The sequence below is a fragment of the Pyricularia pennisetigena genome, chromosome 2, assembly GCF_004337985.1.
Source record: "Pyricularia pennisetigena strain Br36 chromosome 2, whole genome shotgun sequence".
NCBI lineage: Eukaryota > Fungi > Ascomycota > Sordariomycetes > Magnaporthales > Pyriculariaceae > Pyricularia > Pyricularia pennisetigena.
This window is the reverse complement of record NC_043741.1, coordinates 216,190-237,839: the sequence shown is the minus strand read 5'-3', so window position 1 is coordinate 237,839 and position 21,650 is coordinate 216,190. Positions and strand designations below refer to the sequence as shown.

Genomic DNA, 21,650 nt, shown 5'->3' with positions numbered 1-21,650 from the left:
CACGCTCAAAGTATCCCTCATGAATCCAAATTGCCTCCAGCAAGCAGCCGATCCTTTGTCAAAACCCTCTCGAAACAGCAGAAAGTGATCTCCTACAAGTAAACACGACCCTCTGGATAGGGTGGAGCGCATACAGGCTCGAATCATGGCAAGCACGTTAAGCTCTAGATGTTTATGCATCCGTGACGGGGGGGTTTTCAGGCGCGGTCCGGATCTTCCTTGTTACATGGAGGGGTGCATGCGCCGCAGAGCCTCATCTATATACGGCGACGGCGTCGCGTCTCCTCGCTGGGTTGTTCGTAGCTAGGAGAAAACCCCCCCACTTTAGTCTAGATTTCAAGTTGACCATGAAAACTAGCCATTCATCCCATGAGCTGATCGGTTGCCGCAAACAGATACGATCCTCTTGCACAAAAGACCAATGGTCACAACCCATAAAGTCATGACATGGGCACTACAGATGACGCCCCACGAAGGTACACGTGCAGTCTGAATGAGTGACAGGAGAGCCCATGTATTCAGTTAGGGTGCGCTATCTAGGCTAACGAACGTGGCAGCGCTTTTATGGTTATGGTGTTCCCAGCGCTGACTAAGCCCCTCTGGTTATGTGATGCCAAGATCTCTTCTGCAAAACAGACAGTGACTCGAGGGTCCATGTCAAAATAGAAAGAAAAAAAAAAAGAAGAAAAAAAAAACTCAATTATCTAAAGCAGAAACTTTTGTGGTGTCGTATCGGAATCCAGCAGCTGTCACCGTTCGCCCTAGCCGGTTAGTCATCATCATCAACCTAAAGTGGTCAATCTAGCACCTCCACGAGCTGATCCTGTTCTGGTACTGGGTAGTACGAGTATCCTGGGGAAGAGGAACGCCCAGGTTGAAGTTGTAGGACGTGGCAAGGCCGCGGTCCCAGCCAGACTCGTCGCAGCCAGTGTACCTGTTTGCGTTGCAGCATTGCCACTGTCAGAATCTTTTTTCTACTGCGCAGTAACATAGGGGAGGTTGGGGTGGGCTGGACGTACTTGTAAAACTGGCAGACGCCGCCGGTGTTGGTGGACAGGGAGGTGATCTTGTTGTTGAAGCGGTCGCTAATGTCCTTGGAGCCTTTCGAGTTGAAGTCAAAGTAGGAGACTAAAAAGTAGCATTTTGTCAGTCAGCTATAAGTCGTGGAATTGCTCGAAACTCTCTCCAAATCACATACCGCATCTGCCGGCCGGAGCGCCAAAGACGGTGCATTTGCCGCGGAAACCCTGAATTTGGTTTTGTCCACATTAGTAAGGAGTTTATGTGTATTTCTTTTTTTTTGGTTCTTTTTCTTAAAAAAAAAAAAAAAAAAAAAAAAAAAAAAAAAAAAAAAAGTCTCAAGGGTCGCAACTCACAGCTTCGGTGCACTGAAGCACATAGATAATGTCAGGGTTCTCGTCCGAGGTGGGACTCGAGACCGCCGCGGAATTCGAAACCGCCGCGGAATTCGAGACCGCCGCGTACTTGTTGACCGTTGGCAGAGCTCCCTTCTGGCTCTGGCTTTTAGATTTGGGAGGCTCGGTGCCTTCGGGGTAGCGGAGGTCCGCAGTCAAAAAGACATTGTAGGCGGCCGAGTTCATGATGACGTTGGAGAAGCTCATCTGTTCGCCGTTGGCACGCGTCTGGAGCGAGAACTGGGCAACCGCGGCGGGGTTGACGGCGGCGGACAAGACGCCCGCGGCGGCGATGAGCATGGTGCTGAAGATCTGCATCTTGGCGGAGGTAGCCTGTGGCGGGGCGAAAATTAGGGCTATTGATTATGAGTAGGGTGGCTCTTTTTTTTGTCCGAGAATTAAGAAATGATTAGAATGTATCGCAGCAGTCACGAAAGCGCGTGCACTGTGTGTGAAGAGACGAGGTCAAAGCAGCAACAGAAGCGGACTTATTATCGCCTCTTATACATTTTGTCTTTCACGATAGAGCACAGCCTCCCAGGAGGCAGAGACACACACACACACTCACACCACCACTATCCCTGAGAATATGCAGTAAACTTCCAACATGCAAAAGAAAGACGAGAAAATCTCCAAGGTGCCTTCCCCCGTTTTCGCCCGGAAGTCAAATTTGGCCATGAGGAAATTATTCGTGGAGATGAGGAACTGCAAATCTTGTGGCCAAAACAGATATAATCTGCATGACTAGCGACGTTAATCCCAGCAGAACGTGCCGCCTTGCTTGGGCACTCCCAGTCGCTGATCACCGCCCTTTTCGCATCTGTATACAATGGCGATTTTTCAAAGTTTTCTTTTTTTTTTCTTTTTGCGTTATTTTACAGTTGATCGGAGAGTAGAATATGGTTCAGTCGTTGGACACGTCAATGACCAACTCTAATATTCATTTGACACGTCAAAGTCAGAGTTTTTAAAGGGTTTTTCTTTTTTTTTTCTCGACCGATACTTCGGTATAATCTCCCTCGAAGAGCCTTTTTACGTGATCATTTACCCGAGAAGTGATAACATGTCGGGGAGTCTGCCGTCTCCGTCCCGTTCCGTGAGATTCTTTACCATCGGGAGCTTGTTGATCCTCATCACAGGGTCGCCGACCTCGAAGATGTTGGGAACAGGATTATTTCAGGTTTTTTAAAATTAATCGCAACTCTAACTTATCTGGGCTGATCGTGGGTTACATTGAACAAAGCTTGGCAAATGATGGAGCAGCACACATTGGTTTGCTGGCCAGTCTAGAACAACCGAACAAGTATGTACCAAGTAACGAGAAATGTCATCATACGAGAACTGATCTAAAGCCCTGCATATCGCTCATTTACTCAAAAATCATCGTGGTTCCCTAGTTCATCCTACCCAACAGTATGCTGTAACGTTGTCAACCAAGCCCACTTTGTATATTGACAGGTCACCAGACGTGGCGCCGGCGTTTGTGGCACTTGACAACGAGGCTGACGCCCTCGTTGGCATCGTTCCGACCGCAGTCCATGTATCGGGTCCATGAGGTTTGGTCACACTTTTGGCTGGCTCGACTGGAAAATTCGTCCCGGCTTCTGCCTCTGCTGCTTTTCTTGACAACGTTGATCCCCTAGGCAGTGGCGGCGTTTATGATGAGGTGGTCAACTGTTAACATGCAACTGGGGATGTCTTTGTCCTTGGCTGGCTTCGAAAATAGCTTAAGCAGTCCGCTCACAGCGGCCCTGCCGACCCTTTTGACCGTTCCCAAGGCAGCCTTGATGGCAACATAAGCTTGGGCCACGATAATGTGCAAGTATTGAGTTAAACTAGGGAGTAGAGAGTCTGTCGTGAGCCTCATGTCGGCTATTTCTCGGGTGTTTTTCACGATGGATGCTCGCTTGAAAATTGAAATCCAGTCCTGGCAGCTCTGCCGGCGTTTGACACACACACACACACACACACACAAAGGCAAACTTTGCTTTATGACGTGCTGATCCCATGGAGCTCCAGCAAGGTTTTCGGCCTTTTCCGTACTTGCCCACCCCGATAAGGATGCTGGCTGGGCGGGATGTCGTGGTGATAAGCTTTTGAAGTCGTTTTTGTCCATGATCAACGTATGCATGCCCGACGCAGGGCGTAGAGTCATTCATACCATCGGGCTTCAACATGACATAGATTGTGCAGGAGGGCGCCGCCGAATCAAAAAAAAAAAAACTCTCTCTTTGGCCGAGCAAAACAAACGGCCGCGAATCCTTAATCACCCGCGCGCATCCTGACATTGGCAGCCATAGTTTATCTCACTGTTGATCTCGTCGTGGCCAGTCTCTTGAATGGTCTCTGTATCGCTTTTTGAGTAAATTATTTGGTGATTGTTATACCAACTCGACTATCCTCTTGACTTATATTTTTTTTTTCTTTTTTTTTTCAATACCGGGCTAGTCAAATACGGAGATCAGGGTGGGATATGAGTGCGGCACTAGATCTAGTGAACCATTGCCTTCTCGCCTGTGCTATTCCTGATGGGGAAAGAGGAGAGAATGAGCATCGTCTTTGACGAAAGACGTCATGATTCCAGATGCTTTTCTGTTAGAGTTCGAGGTTAATCTATTTACAACTTTCCTTTGCCATTTCCTGGTTGTGCTATAAGGCTACATCCCACTTTGCTCTCTTGCAACCACATTCCCATAATATAATTCATTGATCTCGTCTATTAATCATCGCTTCTTTTCCTCCAACCCCAAAGCCCTCATGACTTCTCCAGCGACCGAATCGTCTCTTTAACCTTTTCCGCCGAAGCCCTCAAGTTCTCCTCCTCCTCCTTGCTAAGCATCATCGGCACAAACTCCTTGCAACCGTACTTGTTCAGCTTGCGCGGCACGCTCAACGCAACATCGTCCACTCCGGCGTAGGACCCGACGCACGACACCGGCATCAACGTGTTCTCATCGCGCCGCACACACTCCACAATCCTCAACAGAGCGCTCGCAATCCCGTAGCCCGTGACCCCCTTTTTCTCGATGATGGCAGCCGCGGCATCCTTGACCTTGTCAAAACACCGCTTCCTGACCTCGTCGTCCCACGGCGTGCCCGTCTGTCGGCAGTAATCCTCCACGCGCATGCCAGAGACGGTAGCCAGAGACCACACGGGCAGCTCCGACTCGCCGTGCTCGCCGATGACGACGGCGTGCAGGCTGCGCGGGTCAATGTTGAGGTGCTTGCCCAGCTCGCCGGCGAACCGGGCCGAGTCGAGCGACGTGCCGGACCCGATGACCCTGTGGGCAGGGAAGCCTGAGAACTTGACGGCGGCGTAGGTCATGACGTCGACGGGGTTGGCCGAGACGAGCAGCAGGACGTCTTGGGATGCGTGCCGCGCCACCTTGGGCACGATATCGGCAAAGATGGCCCAGTTCTTTTGCGCCAGCTCCATCCTCGACTGGCCGGGCTTCTGGTTCGCGCCGGCCGTCATGATGACCACGGACGCGCCTCTGCAGTCCTCGTAGTCGCCGACGCGGATGCGCGTCTGGTGCAAAAAGGGCGCGGCGTGGACCAGGTCCATCACCTCACCCTCGGTTTTGTCCTTGTCCACGTCGATCAGGACGATCTCGGCGGCGGCGCGGTTCATGAGGAGAGTGTAGGCCGTCGTGGAGCCGACGTAACCGGCGCCCACGATGACTATCTTGACGGGCTTGGATGGGGAGTTGTCATGTCAGCAGCCACGGGGAAATGGGTGGATGCAGGGCGGTTCTGAATTGGTTACCTTGTTCGCCGGTGTGTTGGAGTCTTCGCCTGCCATTGTGTGGTGTGTTTTTGAGATTGCCTTGAATGATGTTTTGCCTGCGATTGATGCGATTGATCTCAAGCCTTGGTGGGATTTTGTATTTGGTCTTGGTCTTGGTCGACCTCGATTTGGTTTTGGTCTACGCATAAAAGACGTCACCGACCCGCACCTTGACGGGCTGTAACCCAATCAATCCCCACACTTTTTCCTTTTTCCGTTACTTTATCTATTTTGGAAAGAAATGTGGGTTTGCATCATCGATACCAATAACAAAACGCTACAAAGTCTTGTTGCCAGTCTATTTGTCAAAATGAGCGACTATTTACATAATTGAACACAAAATTTGTCTCGTACAATCATATAAATTGGCTGTCGCGATTGAAAAGGGTATTCGCAAGCGGTCACACAAAAAAGACAGGGACGGTGAAAACTACGCAAATTGGACAATTACAGCGGGGATATTGTGAATTAATGCCACCACTATGTGACAAATTTTATAGTTGACCCTGGGGCTATAATATTGAAAACAAAATTATGTTTACACAAATTCAAACCACTCCTCCCTCTTTGTCTCTATCCTGCCCAAATCCACTCGCCGAACTTTATGGTCCCCTCCACTGCTGTGCATCTGAAGAACCCAAGACCTACTCGGCGGTCTCATCATTATCAGCAGCCTCGGCCTCGTCGGCGGCCTGGGGCTCTTCGCGCTTATCGACATTGGACTTTCCATCAGCAGCTTCAGCACTGTCGGTGGCATCAGCACTGTCGGTGGCATCAGCATCGTCGGTGGCATCGGCATCGTCGGAAGCATCAGCCTCCTCGGTGGCCTTGTCCTCTTCGGTAGCCTTGTCCTCTTCGGTGGCCTTGTTCTCTTCAGTGCCCTTCTTCTCTTCAGTACCCTTGGCCTCTTCAGTGGCCTTGTCCTCCTCGGTAGCCTTGTTCTCTTCAGTACCCTTCTTCTCTTCAGTACCCTTCTTCTCTTCAGTACCCTTCTTCTCTTCAGTAGCCTTCTTCTCTTCAGTAGCCTTGGCCTCTTCACGCTTCTCGACGGCGGAGGCCTCATCCTCAGCGGCATCAGCCTCCTCAGTAGCCTCGGCCTCATCCCTCCTGGACTTGCGGAAGCCAAAAGCATTGTCCTGGTTGGTGACGTCGATGCCGCGAGGTTCCAGCTTGAAGAGGTCGGAAACCTTCCTCTTGGCCAGGCCAACCTCGCCGCCCTGGGGCACGGGCGCGGCAGCGGCCTCGCTGGCGAGCAGCACGGCCAGGAGGACTCGGGTCAATGAAACCTGCATTGTGAATCGTAAATTGTTGATACTAAATATTTGGTAATAGTAGTTGCCAAGGTATAAAAAGGCCGGGTCGTAAAGTATTGAATCCGTTGTCGGTTGACAAGAATAAAGATGAGAATTTGTGACAATAGTTGGGTTTCTCCTTGCCGAACTAAATGGGTCCAGGAAATCTAGAGAGAAAAAATAAAATAAATAATAGTTTTTGAACAAAGTGTAAAGTCGTAAAGAGTGAGATGGTGATATGATCAAGAAAAAGTAAATTCCCCAAGACTCACTTGGCAATGTACATACTTAAATATTTTTACGATGCTTTCGATGCTACAGACCAATACAGAGGTAACCTAGCCAAATCGTCTTCAGGGATGGGCTGCTTGAGGGAAACCCTCGTACTCATGGCAGATCAATCCCAAGAATGAGCTGCAACGCGACAAAGCATGAAGACTGACACAGGGTCTCAGCCAATATTAACCCTTGGTGGGGGGGTGCTTTTCTTGATTGTCGTATTTTCTCCATAACTTTTTTCTTTTTTTTGGATTTAGCTTTAAGTTGCTAAGACCTGGCCGCCCAAGAGCCTATTTTTACCCCCACGTCCCGCAAATATAGAACAGACAAAGTTGATGCACGTTTCGCATTTGGCAGACGCCAGTTGCTGATCTCCACTCCAATGCCCAAGCCCCCTTCTGTTTGCGTAATCACTTTGCCCATCTCTCAGACACATGTCGTGACGCCTCCAGACACTTCTCAGGCAAACGAGGATCTGATGGTCAAATAGTCCTGGCTGTGATCTGACTATCTGGCGAGTCATAACAGGCTCATTGATGAAAACACGTGACGAGCTAAGACGCGATGGCTCGTCGGCTAGTGAAAGAACATCCTTTTTTTTTTTTTTTTTATGGTTTCCGATGATAGAGTTCTCAGCATTAATAGCGCGTCAACCTTTCACAAAGCATAAGCGCAACCTTATATCATTCCTATGTCGTCCCTGTTGATACATGACCAGGATGAAAACAAAATCATGTAGTAATTTGGATGGATACAGCATGGCAAGAGAAAAAAAAATGGAAAGAAAAGAAAAAAACCACAGCAAGATCGTTCTAATCATGGGTGTTGCACCGACACCAAGGTCCAATTCATAGCTAGTCGAGGCCGGCTAAACCGACCCGTAAATAGCCAGCTTCAATGAGGGACTTCTCCAGAGGCCTGGGCGTCTCATCGCAGCGCCCATAGACGTCAGCCAAGTGATCGATGAGCTTTTGAGAACCGGCTGTAGTAAAAAGTTCACCGGGGTTTTTCACGAAGCCCGAGATGGCTTCCCTGACACTCGCTTGGTCATTTGTGTTTGTGATCTCGGTATAGGTGCGCTCTTTCCATCTGTGCATGTCATCAAACACTATCCTTCCTGTCCCTTGTATCTCGCGGATTCTCGTACTGACGAGCACCAGAGGCTTGCCCAAAGTCTTCGCTGCGTTTTGCTCGCTTTTCATGCTCCTTTGGGCGATTGCTGCTTCCTTAAGTGGCTGAAACGCGGGCAGGTTCTTGACCCAGGAGGTATGTTCGCAGCATTCGAGTGCTTCGAGAGTATCTTGTAGCAACAATGCTATCGGAAGGTTAAGCACACATAGCGCCATCTGCTGATACTTGGACACTGGATCGTCGTCATGCTCATATGTTCTCAGGAATATGTTTTGTGGTAGGCGACTTTCATTACGCGTCAACCCAATCCATAGCAGCATCTCCTCAGACATGGAACATCCCCTATCGATGTAGCATTGGATGTGATCGAGCCACAGTTCCCAGTCGGTGCGAACGTGAGAGCGACCATGGCCACCCATTTCTTTGTAGTAAACGTTACAATTATCGAGCATGTGACCAAATGGTACTGATAGCGGTGTACCCATTGAGAATATGCCCGCCCGAAACAGGCCCTCTTCCTGTGGCCACTTCCCCAGTCGGATCATGACGATTCTATCGGCCCAGTGCTCGAACCTGCCGGCCAATGCTTCTAAAAGCTCTATGGGATCGACAGTATTGTTGCGCAGGGTTATACGACGGCAAAGGGTGCAAATCAGCAATCGACCGATCTGCCCTTGCGAAAAATGCCTCGTGTTAAGCTGGGCGATGACGTATTTGGGGAAGTAATGAGAAGCCAAAAGGAGAAAGTATTCATGCCAATATTGATTTTCTGGAGTCCAAGTTATAGGGCTCGAGGACGACAACTTCCAAACCCCCAATCTGCTCATTATCTTCCCTGACGCGAAGAGCTTTTCCCACTGAGACGCCAATCGGGTCCAGTGTGCGCTGGAAAAAAGAGTCCACGAGCGGACAATTTCCATTTCAATTGAATAATAGGCCCAGGCATTACCCTGCGTTTCGTCCCACCGCTTGCAGTCATCTGGCTTCTCGCCCAACAGGCGCACATTGGGCGTGCCAAATAGTTGAACAGTTGCTTGCTTCCCCTCAATGAGCTTGACTTTTATTTCCTCCAACGACAACGGACAGCGGCCCAAGAGCATTTTTCCTTCCTCGGTATCCGTCAGGAAATCGTAAACACTTCGATGAACGAAGCGAAAGACCATTCGATCCTTTGCGTATCTGGTGAGCTGACTGAAGCCCTCATGGGTGTCCCCCTCCCATGTTAACTCCACAGGCCGAAATGTCGATATGTAATGCCCTTCTTTCCCTGTCATTTTTCTCCCTATCACTTTCATCCCTGCTCTCTGCTCAGTCTCAAGCCTGTGTATGAAACCCAGGCATTCATGCTCAATATTGTCTTCGATAAGCCTGCATGTTCCGAGCAAAGACTCCAATTGATTGCTAAGACTGTCTTCGCAATCAGTCTGATAAAGTTTACAATCAGTCGAGCTCAACGCAATGAGCAGTGTATTGAGGAAATGAAGGTCAGGGTTCATCATATCAACCATGCATATCTTGAAGTAAAGGGCTGCCCGCGCCGGCCGAGGATCAAGCTTGTCTTTCGCAAGTTTCGACCACATTTGCCTGTACATGTCTTCGATCTTATCTGGCATAAATTTAATTTCTTGCCGTATCTCCGAAATGCTGCGTCGATTCGTCAGGCTCTGTTTCACCCTGCGGACGGCAAGGCAGAGCCAGAGAAAAACTCCCTCGGCGTGATCGACGAGCCGTCGTTCCAGCTCAGATTTGATTTCGCCTCTACGTGCCAATTTTCCGCAATCTGGATTGTTGGAGGTCGAGCGTCGATGGTCCCGGTCGAGATAGGTAAAAAGCTTGTCCTCGAGCTGAGTTGCTGCAAATTGCAAAAGGTCCCGTCGGTTAAGTTCGTGCACTTTGAGCCCAGGAAACTGGCCCAGATAACTCCGTATCTCAGGCTCGGGGCGCGAGGACAAGCAAAATTTAAGCCGGTCCGAGGCTGCCGCTTGCATGTCCTGTACCAGTTTCCAGAGATCGCAAAAGTGCTCGCTGGAGTTTAGCTCGTCAAGCCCATCGAGAAAGACACAGAATGATACTGTAGAATTGGCGAAAAGCTCCAAGCACAGAGATCTCAATTCTGATCTGGACCAATCAGTGTGGGATTTCTTCCCCACATAGCTTTTGGATTGTATCACAAGACCCAGGGCGCTGGAATCAGACTCGAGAATCTGGTTGGCCAGTGAGCATAGCAGCCCTTTACTGTTCTGCTGCATTGGTGTCCCTGGGCGCCAGAAAAAATAGTGGAGAATTATGATACCATGCCGCCAGACTCTAAGGTTCTCAATGGTTTCGTCCTTGGTCAGTATGTAGCTGATAAGGTTGCTTTTGCCCGCTCCGGGCTTGCCACTTATCCAGTAGATAGGGTCCGAGGACTGCAACCAACGGGGGAAAACATCCCATGACACTGGGGAACCCTCGGGCTGTTCTGTCTTCATCACCCAGGCAAGAGTCTTGGGGTGTTCAGCTCCTCGCAGTTGGCTCCATCTTTCGTTCATTCGCTCGAATTGAAGACTGGCGAGGAAGCGTTCTCTCACAACCGTCTGAGCTGACTCGACTTTGAGACTATCGATGCCGTGCAAGACTGTTGAGGTACCAGTCCCGATTTGCCTTGCCAAGAATTCCCGGTTGCCAGTCATCTCTGAAGTTACATGCCGCGAGACGATTTTGCTGGCTTTTTCATTTTGTGCAGTGGTATGTGCCCTGGTTTTCGAGGCTTCATCGGAGACACTAGTGGAAACTTGAGAGACAAGCCTGTTGATGTCTCGCTCGCCATTTTCGTATTTGACAAAGAAAGTGCGGAGGTTCTCCTTGATATCCTTGAGCTGCACATCTGCAGCATGCACGGCTTCACTAGAATTCGAGGAAAAAAATCAGCATTCATAAATCAGCAGTTTAGGCTAGGGGTCGCGACAATAGTCTCCAGGGGAATCTTTGGGGTATCACAAACAAGGTTGCTGCCAAAAGGCTGGTGCGCATCCGATCCTCAACTTTGCGCAACTCCTTGAGCAGCTCCTCCAGCTTCTTCCGGCGTGTGGTCTTGACCGAGACCAGGACCGCGGCTCACATGCTCCCTTTCTTTGCATTCTTCATCAAAAAGGCCATCTGAGCTCTGATGTCGCGTTGAACATCTCTACATTTCGACGCCGTTTTCAGCAGTTCGCTGTCCAACTTGGAGGGCCTGCGAGGCGCAGCGCTGCTGCATATCGTTTCGATCTCGACAGAAATACTGCGGAGAGTCTCTGCGTCCTGCTCATGGCCTTCTAGGTCGTCTAGTGTGCCATATTTGTAGACTTTGATGGCTACCAGAGTCGTTTTCATGGCAGCCTAACCACTTGATCAAGCAGTGATGGGACATGGAGCACATGACATAGAACGTCGGCCATGACGCAAAGCCACATACGAAGGGGTCAGGGAACTCGTACACAGGCTATTAAGTGAGGGGCTCCTGCAGATGGCCTCCCATGCAACACCACCGCTCCTTCCAACACTGTCAACGAAGCTGTATTGTACTTTCCTCGGCTTTGCACAAGAACTGGCCAATCTACGTACGAGAAACGATTTGCAAATTGGTTCAGGAAAGAAAGACTTACGCGCTTTCCTGCCTTCGGACTTCGCCACCAGCACGGAAACTTGTGATGAGGAGTGCAATATTTGGATCCTGGTGCTTGTTTTCATTCTACATTTTCCTCATTGACTTAACGAGCTTGGTGTGAATATGGCCCAATCATCACAATGTCAGCCTCTCCTCCTCCCGCCAGTTTCTCGATGCCCCTGACCTCGCCGACTCCTGCCTGATGGATTCTGATCGCTTCTCCACGACCTTTCCCAGTTGAACGGGACCTCCGGCTCCCTGTTGTGTCGCCGTTCAAGTTCGATGGAGCCACGACGGTTGTTGTGGCGTCTCCCGCTCGGTGCACTGTTGAAGCATCCCATGTTTGCGGCGGGTTGTGCTTGATGTAGACTTCTGTGTGTGTGACTTGGTCTTATTTGTCGGGGATGTCGGAAGTATCGGGGAAACGATGATGTTTCACATGAGAAAGACTGAAACTGAAGCTTCAAGGTCCTGATATAACGAGCATCACGTTTGTTATGCACTCTTGGTAAGTGGTCAACAGCACGCAGTTGGTCATTTCCTCCGAATAAACCAAAGTAAATAGCTGTCATGGAATGCACTAATGGCACTGAGGCAGAAGAAAGTGTTAAAAACTATATAGCTGCTAATAATGAATGCTACAGAAAATATTTCATGTGAATAGAACCGCTCTATGTTCACTCCTCCAACTCGACCGGGTCGACCCACAAGCCCAGACCCCCATTTCACCCCATCGGGCCTTAAGCAGCACCATTATAAGCAAGCCTGTTGACTGTGCCATTCGGCAGCCCCGAAACCTTACCCAGAAGGGCCGACTTCTTGACCAGATCGCACACGGCAGAGCCGCTCATAGGCCCACGCACACCCATCAGGTACGCGCCCAGGCCTGCGACGTGCGGCGACGCCATGCTGGTCCCCGAGATGCTCTTGGTCTTGCCGTCGTTCCACGCCGACTTTATGTCGCTGCCCGGCGCGAACAGCGCCACGCTGGCGCCAAAGTTACTGTACGAGGCCATGGAGTCGTTGCGCGTCGTGGCGCCCACGGCGCACGCGCTCTCCTCGGACGACGGCGAGTACAGCTTGGTGTCGTTGGACTCGTTGCCCGCCGCGACGGCGAGAAAGTAGCCGGCCTGCACCACGGCGCGCGCCGCCGAGTTGACGGCCGTCGACCGCTCCCCGCCCAGCGACATGTTGACCACGACCCCATTGGAGCAGTTGCGCTTGGGCGCGTCCTGCACCACAAAGTTCATGCCCGCGATGATCATGGAGTTGGTCCCGCTACCCGACGAATCCAGCACCTTGACCGCGAACAACCTTGTCTGTTTGGCCACGCCGTACGTCACACCGCCTATGGTGCCGGCGACGTGCGTGCCGTGCCCGTTGCCGTCCGTGTCGTTCTTGTCGACAAAGTTGCCCGCCCAGGTCGCGCGGCCCTCGAACTCCGAGTGCCCGACCATGATGCCCGTGTCGATGACGTAGGCGCACGTGCCGGCCCCGGCCGTCGAGTCGTACTTGTACGTGGTGCCGTTGGACGTGCGGCTCGACATGCGGGCGAGGCCCCAGTCGGCGCCCGTCTGAGACGTCACGAACCCGCTGATGCGCACCATGGCGTCCTCCTCGATGTAGTCGACCTTGGGCGAGGACTTGAGCGCGTCGAGTTGCGTGGCGTTGAGCGTCGCCGCAAACCCCCTGAAGCCGACGGCGCTCGTGTAAGTCTGCGTCTTGTTGACGTCGCCCAGCCCCTCCTCCACGTCAGATATGGTCACCTCGCCGCCATTGTATGTCTCCTTGAGCACCACGATGTACGAGTTGAGAGGGGTGCCGCCTCGGGCCTTGAGGAGGCGGGCGCTGAGAACGAGGGGGAGGATGGAGAGGAACGCTGCCGTGATGCGCATGTTGTTTGGCTTGTTTTGTGGCTGCTGAGCAAGCTGATTGCGCGTGGCTCTGAGGGCAGGATCATCAGCCTTTGATAGACCCGATGGCTGCAGCAGATTTAGTACAGATCTTGAGGCTGCGAAAAAGAGAGCTCTCCACCAGATGGTTGCAGACGGCCAGAGACATATTTATCTAATCTGCGGTTCGTGACGTCGTATTCACATCTGTCCAAAGGGATGTCTTCTTTGTCGAAAGCACATCAGGGATATGTTCATGACCTGAAAATTCGAAATGCTTGCTTTCATTCGCAAACGCGTGGTATATCTGCGGGAGAGCTACACTTTGATTATTGAGGCTCATATGATCGCAACAGAAGCAATATCAGCTGCCTCCAAATTAACTCATATACACTCTGAATATTCTATTGGCAACGTCTCGTCATGAAGAAACAGTGCAATATCGGTCGTCAGGTCATGTCTTTCACCTTGTAGGGAGGCCCTTGTCACTAGAGAAGACAGTCTGCCAAATTGTTTTACTCAAATTGTTCGACGTCATAAATTTGGCATTGAGGGCTCACGCGAACATAAATGAGGTCCTCGGATGGACAAAAGGAGCAAACATTCATTTCATGCTTCACCTGTAGCTCATTGAAGCATCAAAGTTGGGGGAGTTAACAAGATTTCGTTCAACGGCAAAAGGGGTTGATTTCAAAAATGTTCGCCAAAAGATGATAAGAGAGGGTGAGGAATGACACCATCTCAAGCAAGCAGGATGAGTTTCAGGTGACTTGACAAGCTGCTTATTCACTACCGAGACAGTAGAGGTCACTGACGTCAGTCAAAGTCTTTGCGAGCTCCTCGGCGGCTAAACATCCGACGCGGGTACGGCCGGATCCAACAGCTTAGCCACTCTATGGCCGGCATAACCTTTAGGCGACCCTAAAACACGGTAGTTATAACTTATAAGTTATAATGTTGACTGCCCACAGAAAAATAGGCCATATGTGACGTTTAGAAAACACGACTTTTTTGTCTGAAAGAATTAAAACAAAATGCTATTTCAGCTGCTGCTGCCAGAAAATAAGCAACGAAAGTATTGGTGTTCGCATCCGCCAGAGCTGAAGGTCTCATTGGCTTGAAACAGCTCGCGTCGGCAGTGCGAGTACTACAAAAGCTGCAACTACCTGGCCGCCCAATACTCGGCCTACCTCATTTCCTACCTCATAAAACAAATCCATACACATGGCGGGATTTTTGGGTAAGGGTATTGCTCAGGAAGCTGAGCGCTTTCAATATCCTGGCTGAACCCTGATGGATCATATGGATGGCTAGCAAAGGCAGCTTTGCCTGGCTGGACTCAGCCGTGCGACTGGATAGGTATGGGCTCATCGTTGCACCTCTTTGCAACGTACCTATCGTCGTGAAGCTGGTCCTCATATTGACACAGGTACGCAGTCTACGGGCCAGTGCTTACCGCATTGCACGATGCGAGAGGAATCACCCAGTTCTTCCTCTTCGAATAAGCCAGAGTGGGGAACACTTAGGGATGTTACGCCGACCTCGCCATGACATCTCGGAATTTTGAACTTGACAGTGACCGGTTCCAAGTCCGAGCACTCAACATCAACACCCCAACAAGACAAGAGTGACATACCCCTAGGACTGTCCCGAGCCCTCTGAGCCTGTACTTGTACTGTTCGACTTATTCCCATGGAGGGCGTGGCCGACGCTGGACACTCATAATGCATACTGAGATTCCTGTAGGTCTGAGTGCCGTCTTTGTCCGAAACTACCTAACCAGATCGCAAAAAAGATACATAAGTTGGACAAAGGGGTTCTACACTATTTTTAACCAGCCAAATTTTCCGACATTGGCCGTAGCCAGTGCTGATAAAAGCCGTTAAGCAACCTGACACCACCTTGGTGGGGTCGATACTACGTAGCTCTTTTGAGAATTTTGCTCGTCGAGATCCTTCATGCGCGACACCAAAAAAATCAGCAAAATTTAAGCATGATGTACGAAAAACAAAACAAATAGTCGACGAGACCTAAAAATGAAAATCATGCAGAACCGAGTTTATGTCTGGACCACGCAAGATAATTCCAATGCCCTCACCAGGGATCGAACCTAGGACCTCATCATAATGCGGGAATTTCACCTTACTAGTGATGCGCTCTACCACTGAGCCATAAGGGCGGATGTTGATGAATTGCGTCGATTCCAAGCATCAATATGTACGAAGATGGTTTAGTGGCGTATATTGCGAGACAGATATCGAATGCCCCCGTAAGAACTCCTTCCTGTTGTCACAGGGCCGCCTAAGCTTTTGAGGCAAATGGTGCAATGACCGGATGTGGTTGCTCTTGATGCCCTCCTTGTTATTCTTGACCGCATCTTTGATAATTGCGGGGCACAATTGCGAGATTTCCAGGTCCGTCATCCATTCCATCAATGTGCTGCAAAAGTATCACCAGGATCCTGGTCAGATGGGTCGACATCTTTTGATATCGACGTCCATCCTTGCACTCTGTCACTGTGCGAACGCTTCGTCGGCGATTGTCTCCATTGTTGCTAGGCAGAATCGGAACCCCTGACTCGTGACTCCATGCTAGAGTGGATGGAGGTAGATGGTGTTGTGAGAAATCGTGCAGTCGCGGATATCTTCTTGTAGTCATGATGGTAACACATGCATGCTTCCTCAGCCGTCCAGAGTGACGAGGACAAATCCAAGGTATTAGCGCCATCGTCCGACTTGGTCTGGGATAATTGGGAAGGTATTAAGCTGGCAAACCCGCCCCCAACCCGGGTGAGAAATACTCAAGACAGAGAGCAGCTGAGAAACAAAGACGAGATCAAGAGAAAGAACCAATTCTCACGCTTGGCAGAGCGTTCCAGTTCATCAGAGGCAAGACATCCATCCATCTATGCGGGCCCTTTTGACCTTTGGAACTTGTTGGAGTAGAAAGGAGGAAGAAAGTAGAGCGGTCAACACCAAGAATAGATAAGGTTCTAGCATCCAGCGTTGTGTCAAGGGCATGAAATCGATTAGGATTCCGAGGAATATGCAAAAGACAAAGAAGCATTTTCTTGCGCCAAAACGCCTGGTACGAAGTATCAACCAATTCTAAACAGCGTAATGAAGAAAACCCAAGCATGTGCTACAGCAGTCGCAGAAAATATACCTAGACCGTTTCAATCACCAATAAAAGTATTGAGCCAGTTCCGATCACTGGGACACTGTCCAGTCCTGGCCACAACACCGACCGCCACTCAGCCGAGGAGGTCACCCATAGCACCGCCCTGGGAGCTTCCGCCGGCAGGCTTGTTTGCCCCGGACGAGCTGCCAGAAGTGGCAGGCGCGCCCCAGATGCCGGCTGCGCTCTTTTCCTTGGCAAGTTGACCCATCGCCGGTCCAGCGCTTGGCGTCGTCGACTTCTTGACACCGATGCTAGCCTGCGACCATAGGGAGCCAAAGGCATCGCCGCTCGCCGGCTTGGCCGCCGCATTGGGCTTGGGAGCCCCAAGCGATGCACTGGTTGAGGACATGGGTGTCGAGGCACCGAAGCCAACGGAAGAGGTAGACTGCCGTGATTGCAGTGACGGAGTTGATTGGCTGGCGCCAGCCTGGACCGATGTAAAATAGTTGGGCTGGGCGGCCGAGTAACCAGTTGGCTTGGGCGGTCCCGAGGGCGTGGCTGCGAGGGGAGTGCTAAGAGAAGAATAGTTGGCGGTGGGGGGCGGGGAGATGGCCGAAGCTGCAGGGGTCGGCGAGATGGAGGAAAGGCCGACCATGTTGCCCAAGTTGGCCTGTTGAGGAGCCGACACAGGCTTGGGTGCGGCAAACTGTGCGCTCGAGGCATTCGACGTCAATGGAGCCGCCAAGGGCTGCCCGCCACTGTTGACTGGGGCGGCGGACTGGAAGTCATCAAAATCATCGTCGTCGTCGTTGGCGGAAGACAAAGCGGCAAGGCCTGAGCTGGATGATGGCGCCACGGTTGGGGCCGAGATGGATGTCGTTTCCGGCTCGTCAAAAGAGAAGAGGTCGACCTCGGGCTCCTTCTTTGGCGGCTCAGCCTTTTTAGGTGCGGAAGAAGACCCGCCAGTGGTTCGCTTGACGCCGGCACGACCCGAGCTGCTCGACGCAGTAGTCTTTTTCTCGCCCTCGTCAAATTCGTCGTATTCCTCAAACTTGTCCGCACGGCTGCTGCTGCCACCACCACCGCTGCTCTCCCCACGCCAGTCGTCTGTCTGACCTCCGAACCCGCCGCCATCGCCGTAAACACCACCAGAATATCCACCGTAGTTGGCGCTGCTCCCCCCATAGCCACCAGACTCGCTACCAAACCCGCCAAAACGCCCGCCGCTGCCGCTCGAGAAGCCACCTGATCCACCTTCGACACCGGTGTATTTGGCCTTGTTTGCGCGGGCCTTTTTGCGCTCGGCTCGTATGCGGTCGACATCACCCAGCAGCTCGGCCAGCTCCTTCGCCCGGTTCCGCACGTTGATCCCTTGGTCCTTGCCATTCTGGTCAATGTAGTGGAACTGACGCAGCATCTTCAAAAGCGTGAGGTGTGAGCGGGCATCGTCGATGACGCGTTCAGAGCCGTGTTTGATGAGAAACTCGAGAAGCTGGAGGGCCTTGTAGATCTGTCGCCATTCCTCTGCCGTCTTTTCAGTGAAGCGGCGGTAGATCATGGGCATGATTTCGTTAAGTGTTTGGCTAGATAAGTCTGCGTAAGAAGGTTGCCCCCATCATAAGGCAGTCCGAGACAGGATATGTAGCAGCAGCACGTACTAATTGAATGTGCCGTTTGCAATCTCTTGCATCAGAGAAGAGGATGCGCCCCATGGTTCGTTATTTGTGGCTTCCCGGACCTGCAAGAAGCCTGTCAGCAGTCTGCCATAAATACATAGTTCGCCCAGGGTGCCCATAAGTTGGACATACCTTCGACTCCATCTCGGTATAGTTCATGACAGCTGGCGGTAAATCGTTAGCATGGCGACCTCAGACACCATATAGTCTCGCACGGCTCAGGCTTGGTTGTGGCAGCCTTACCATTCTGGACCTTGCGCACGCCGGCCTTGACATCGTACAATGTCAGGTTCGACACCGTGCTTTTGAGATCGTTCCAATCCATGCTGTCTGATTTGCTTGGGAGTCTGGTATATTACAATGAGAAGGAAATAATGGGAGATGGCCGTGATTGAAGCACAGACAAATGTTGTTGGCGGAGGTCACTTGGTGCGATTGCTCGTGTCTCGAAGTTGCCAGGTGGAAATGGCGGTCGTCGCTGGCCCCACCTTTCTTCGATGCCCAGCGCTAAATTACTGAGAGCCGCCAATCTTGCCAAGGCCGCCTGCCGCTCGAGGCCTTGGGCTTACTAAGACTGTAATGTCAGAAATGCCATGACACGTGACGAACCTCCAAGCGTTTGCATGTTAGGCCGAGTGTCGCAGTTCAGAACTCAAGCCAACTTAAGCTAATACAACAATTATAAGTCATTCCAGAGTGGCAAGTGCGGTTCCGTTCACCCGGGTTCCGCTGGAGCTGAACGAAACGACCCTGATTGAAAGGCAAACTGTAAATTGTAATATCGTAATATCAGGCAAGGTATCAGGCGTATCACACTTCTGATTCATCACCTCTCCCGGCCTGAGGCAACAACAATTCCTCACAAGGCAACCAGACACGATGACCCACTAATTTTTATTCGATGGTTGTCCAAGCGCCTCTCCTGCCACGAGTCTCAGCTACAAACAAGGGGAAAGTTTTTTTTTTTTTTTCTGAATTGACCATCCCAGGCCAAACCTCTTTTCTGCCATTGCTCTGATCTGTATTACAAGTGTACTTTAATAACGCCATCTGTATCAACACCATCTTTTGCTCATAAACAATCTTCACTCTTTGAAGTCTTTATACTACTATTGATCTCTTGATCAAGGTAAGCAACGTTGCGCTTTCCTCCGAATCAGTTTCTCGGGCACCCAATCAAGGCTTTCCAGGCATCCCAATCTCCATATCACAAATCTCTTCACAAACTGTGCAGCCTGGTCGGAGGACCAGCTGAAACTGGTCGGGAATTACCAATACAAGTTACTTCCTCTGCAATGGGCACTGCAAAATAGACTTGTCTGTCGCGTCAGGGACGTACTTTGGCGAGGCCTATGCAATGTGGCAAGCTGCATCATTGCAAACGAAGCCAACGGAACACGGGAGGAAATGGGGCCCCACCGGAGCTGCTTGCTTTGTCAACGAGTTCCACCCGTTCTCCGAGCCAACCCGAAAAGAGCCGCAGACTGCAGTGCAGACCGTGAGGAGCTTAGTCCAGATTGCCCCGCCCTGGCCACACTGTACATGCACCGAGAGGCAGCTTTGGACAAGGTAGCTTGGTCAAGTCCGCGGGGAGCTCAAGCTATTCGAGGTACCTTGCACAAGCATGAAAGCTCAGTAGCTTTGACCCCAACGTGGGTGACGGAGCTTGCTTATGTCCTGGAAATTGAAATCCTTACCCGCTGAGGCTCTCACCAATGTTACACTGAGACTCAATTGGGTAGTCAGTAGCCTGCTAGTGCATGCTGAACGACTCAGCCACCTCAACTGTCCCCAGGCTGGCCGCAATCGACAGAATCATGGAAAGGAAAGCCATGGGCTCGAATTCGCCTCAAGCTTGCATGCTTGGCTGCTTGGCCGTTTGGTCGTTTGGTCCCTTGGTCCTTCCCTCCTTGCCCCCCGCTGGCTTGATCCACTGGCGCCCCTCAGACGAGTCACGTGTTTCCACATCATCATGGACTTTGCTGGACCAGATCCCACCCCACTTGTGGAATTTGGGGTCTTGATTGGCTTTTGCTAACGATTTACCCCGCCAAGCAGCTTCGCGCCGATTCTCACAGACAAAATGAGGACTACTCTTCTTCGACCCCTCGTTCCCCGCCAGAACATCTTCTCTTCTTCCATCCCCAGAACTTCTTTTGTTAAACCGAACTTCGTTTCTACACCGAAAACTCCCATCAACAACACCACTCGAGTTCGTTTCTATTCCGCCAACATGTCCAAGCCTAACGTGTAAGTCCTCCGGCGGCTTGCCAGCTATTAAGCGCTTGCTATGAGCTTCAACAGAGCCCCTTCATTATGTCTTACGCGCAAGAGGTCCGGCACTAACTCATCGTTACAATCTCTAGTTTCTTCGACATCCAGTTCGACGCCGGCTCTGGTAGGTTTTGTTGAATTGCGCTTGAAACTCACATCACAATATCAGGAACCACCTTCGCTGCTGCTTCTACCGACAACCGACTTCTGAGTTCACTGCAAAGCTGTTGAGCCTCTTGAACGAGGCGGGAGAGGCGTCACAGCTTGGAAGCCATTGTTCCTCATCTGGTGCCTGGGCAATAGCTAATGTGGCATCTTCTCCCATCTTTAGGCCCCCAGACCAAGCGCGTCGTCTTCAAGCTGTACGATGACATAGTCCCCAAGACTGCCGACAACTTCAGGCGCCTCTGCATTGGCGAGCCCAACGTTGGAGGCTACAAGGGCTCCAGCTTCCACCGTATCATCCCAGACTTCATGCTCCAGGGTGGTGACTTCACCCGTGGCAACGTATGTTATACCTCCATCAATGCTTAGTCTTGAAATTTGTTGAACAGAATATTGACCCCGTTTTCTGTTGTAGGGCACTGGTGGCAAGTCCGTCTACGGCGAGAAGTTTGCCGACGAGAACTTCGAGATCAAGCACACCAGGCCCGGACTCCTGTCCATGGCCAACGCTGGCCCCAACACGTAAGTTGCCAATACCAAATTTACATTCACCGCATTCCTGGCATGGGCATTCCATTCTGTTTCGCCTTCTGTCGACTTTTCGATACGTGGCAGGCCTGGCTAACATGGTGTCCTCTGAACAGCAACGGCTCGCAGTTCTTCATCACCACTGTCAAGACTTCGTGGTTGGACGGCAAGCACGTCGTCTTCGGTGAGGTCGTCGAGGGTTTCAACGACGTCATCAAGCCCATTGAGGGCCTCGGCTCCAGCAGCGGTACCCCCAGGAGCAAGGTTACCATTGTCAACGCTGGTACCGTCTAAACTGATCCTCTGACGGGGACAGGTTGTTGGTCCTGATTGCGTGCGTATGCCTAGTCGGGACTGCGGGGTTCATGACATAGTAGTCGGGTCTACTAGGTGGACCAAAGGCGAAACGTCGAAGCGGATGGAGGGTAGAAACAGTTGTGCGATACGATGCGAATGGTTCCAA

At 51.2% G+C, this 21,650-nt stretch overlaps 7 protein-coding genes across 7 annotated transcripts; 1 reads left to right on the top strand and 6 right to left on the bottom strand.

Moving 5' to 3' along the window:
* Nucleotides 1-801: 801 nt before the first annotated feature.
* Nucleotides 802-1,733, bottom strand: PpBr36_00068 (uncharacterized protein; the record flags this gene model as incomplete). Its single annotated transcript, XM_029887261.1, has 4 exons — nucleotides 802-934; nucleotides 1,020-1,128; nucleotides 1,199-1,247; nucleotides 1,377-1,733. The coding sequence occupies 4 exons, from the start codon at nucleotides 1,731-1,733 to the stop codon at nucleotides 802-804; spliced, it is 648 nt and encodes a 215-aa protein (XP_029751968.1).
* Nucleotides 1,734-4,170: 2,437 nt separating this feature from the next.
* On the bottom strand, nucleotides 4,171-5,217 carry PpBr36_00067 (uncharacterized protein; the record flags this gene model as incomplete). The annotated part of the gene is made up of 2 exons (XM_029887260.1): nucleotides 4,171-5,109; nucleotides 5,182-5,217. The coding sequence occupies 2 exons, from the start codon at nucleotides 5,215-5,217 to the stop codon at nucleotides 4,171-4,173; spliced, it is 975 nt and encodes a 324-aa protein (XP_029751963.1).
* A 629-nt stretch (nucleotides 5,218-5,846) lies between these two features.
* On the bottom strand, nucleotides 5,847-6,494 carry PpBr36_00066 (uncharacterized protein; the record flags this gene model as incomplete). Its single annotated transcript, XM_029887259.1, has 1 exon — nucleotides 5,847-6,494. One exon carries the CDS (start codon nucleotides 6,492-6,494, stop codon nucleotides 5,847-5,849), a length of 648 nt encoding a protein of 215 aa, XP_029751962.1.
* Nucleotides 6,495-7,627: 1,133 nt separating this feature from the next.
* On the bottom strand, nucleotides 7,628-13,427 carry PpBr36_00065 (uncharacterized protein; the record flags this gene model as incomplete). Its single annotated transcript, XM_029887258.1, has 3 exons — nucleotides 7,628-10,790; nucleotides 11,005-11,239; nucleotides 12,335-13,427. 3 exons carry the CDS (start codon nucleotides 13,425-13,427, stop codon nucleotides 7,628-7,630), a joined length of 4,491 nt encoding a protein of 1,496 aa, XP_029751961.1.
* A 3,250-nt stretch (nucleotides 13,428-16,677) lies between these two features.
* PpBr36_00064 (uncharacterized protein) lies at nucleotides 16,678-18,545 on the bottom strand (the record flags this gene model as incomplete). The annotated part of the gene is made up of 4 exons (XM_029887257.1): nucleotides 16,678-18,127; nucleotides 18,203-18,282; nucleotides 18,353-18,384; nucleotides 18,464-18,545. The coding sequence occupies 4 exons, from the start codon at nucleotides 18,543-18,545 to the stop codon at nucleotides 16,678-16,680; spliced, it is 1,644 nt and encodes a 547-aa protein (XP_029751960.1).
* Nucleotides 18,546-20,303: 1,758 nt separating this feature from the next.
* On the top strand, nucleotides 20,304-21,481 carry PpBr36_00062 (uncharacterized protein; the record flags this gene model as incomplete). The annotated part of the gene is made up of 5 exons (XM_029887255.1): nucleotides 20,304-20,470; nucleotides 20,587-20,618; nucleotides 20,826-21,001; nucleotides 21,075-21,181; nucleotides 21,304-21,481. 5 exons carry the CDS (start codon nucleotides 20,304-20,306, stop codon nucleotides 21,479-21,481), a joined length of 660 nt encoding a protein of 219 aa, XP_029751966.1.
* PpBr36_00063 (uncharacterized protein) lies at nucleotides 20,822-21,236 on the bottom strand (the record flags this gene model as incomplete). Its single annotated transcript, XM_029887256.1, has 2 exons — nucleotides 20,822-21,029; nucleotides 21,058-21,236. The coding sequence occupies 2 exons, from the start codon at nucleotides 21,234-21,236 to the stop codon at nucleotides 20,822-20,824; spliced, it is 387 nt and encodes a 128-aa protein (XP_029751967.1).
* Nucleotides 21,482-21,650: the final 169 nt, after the last annotated feature.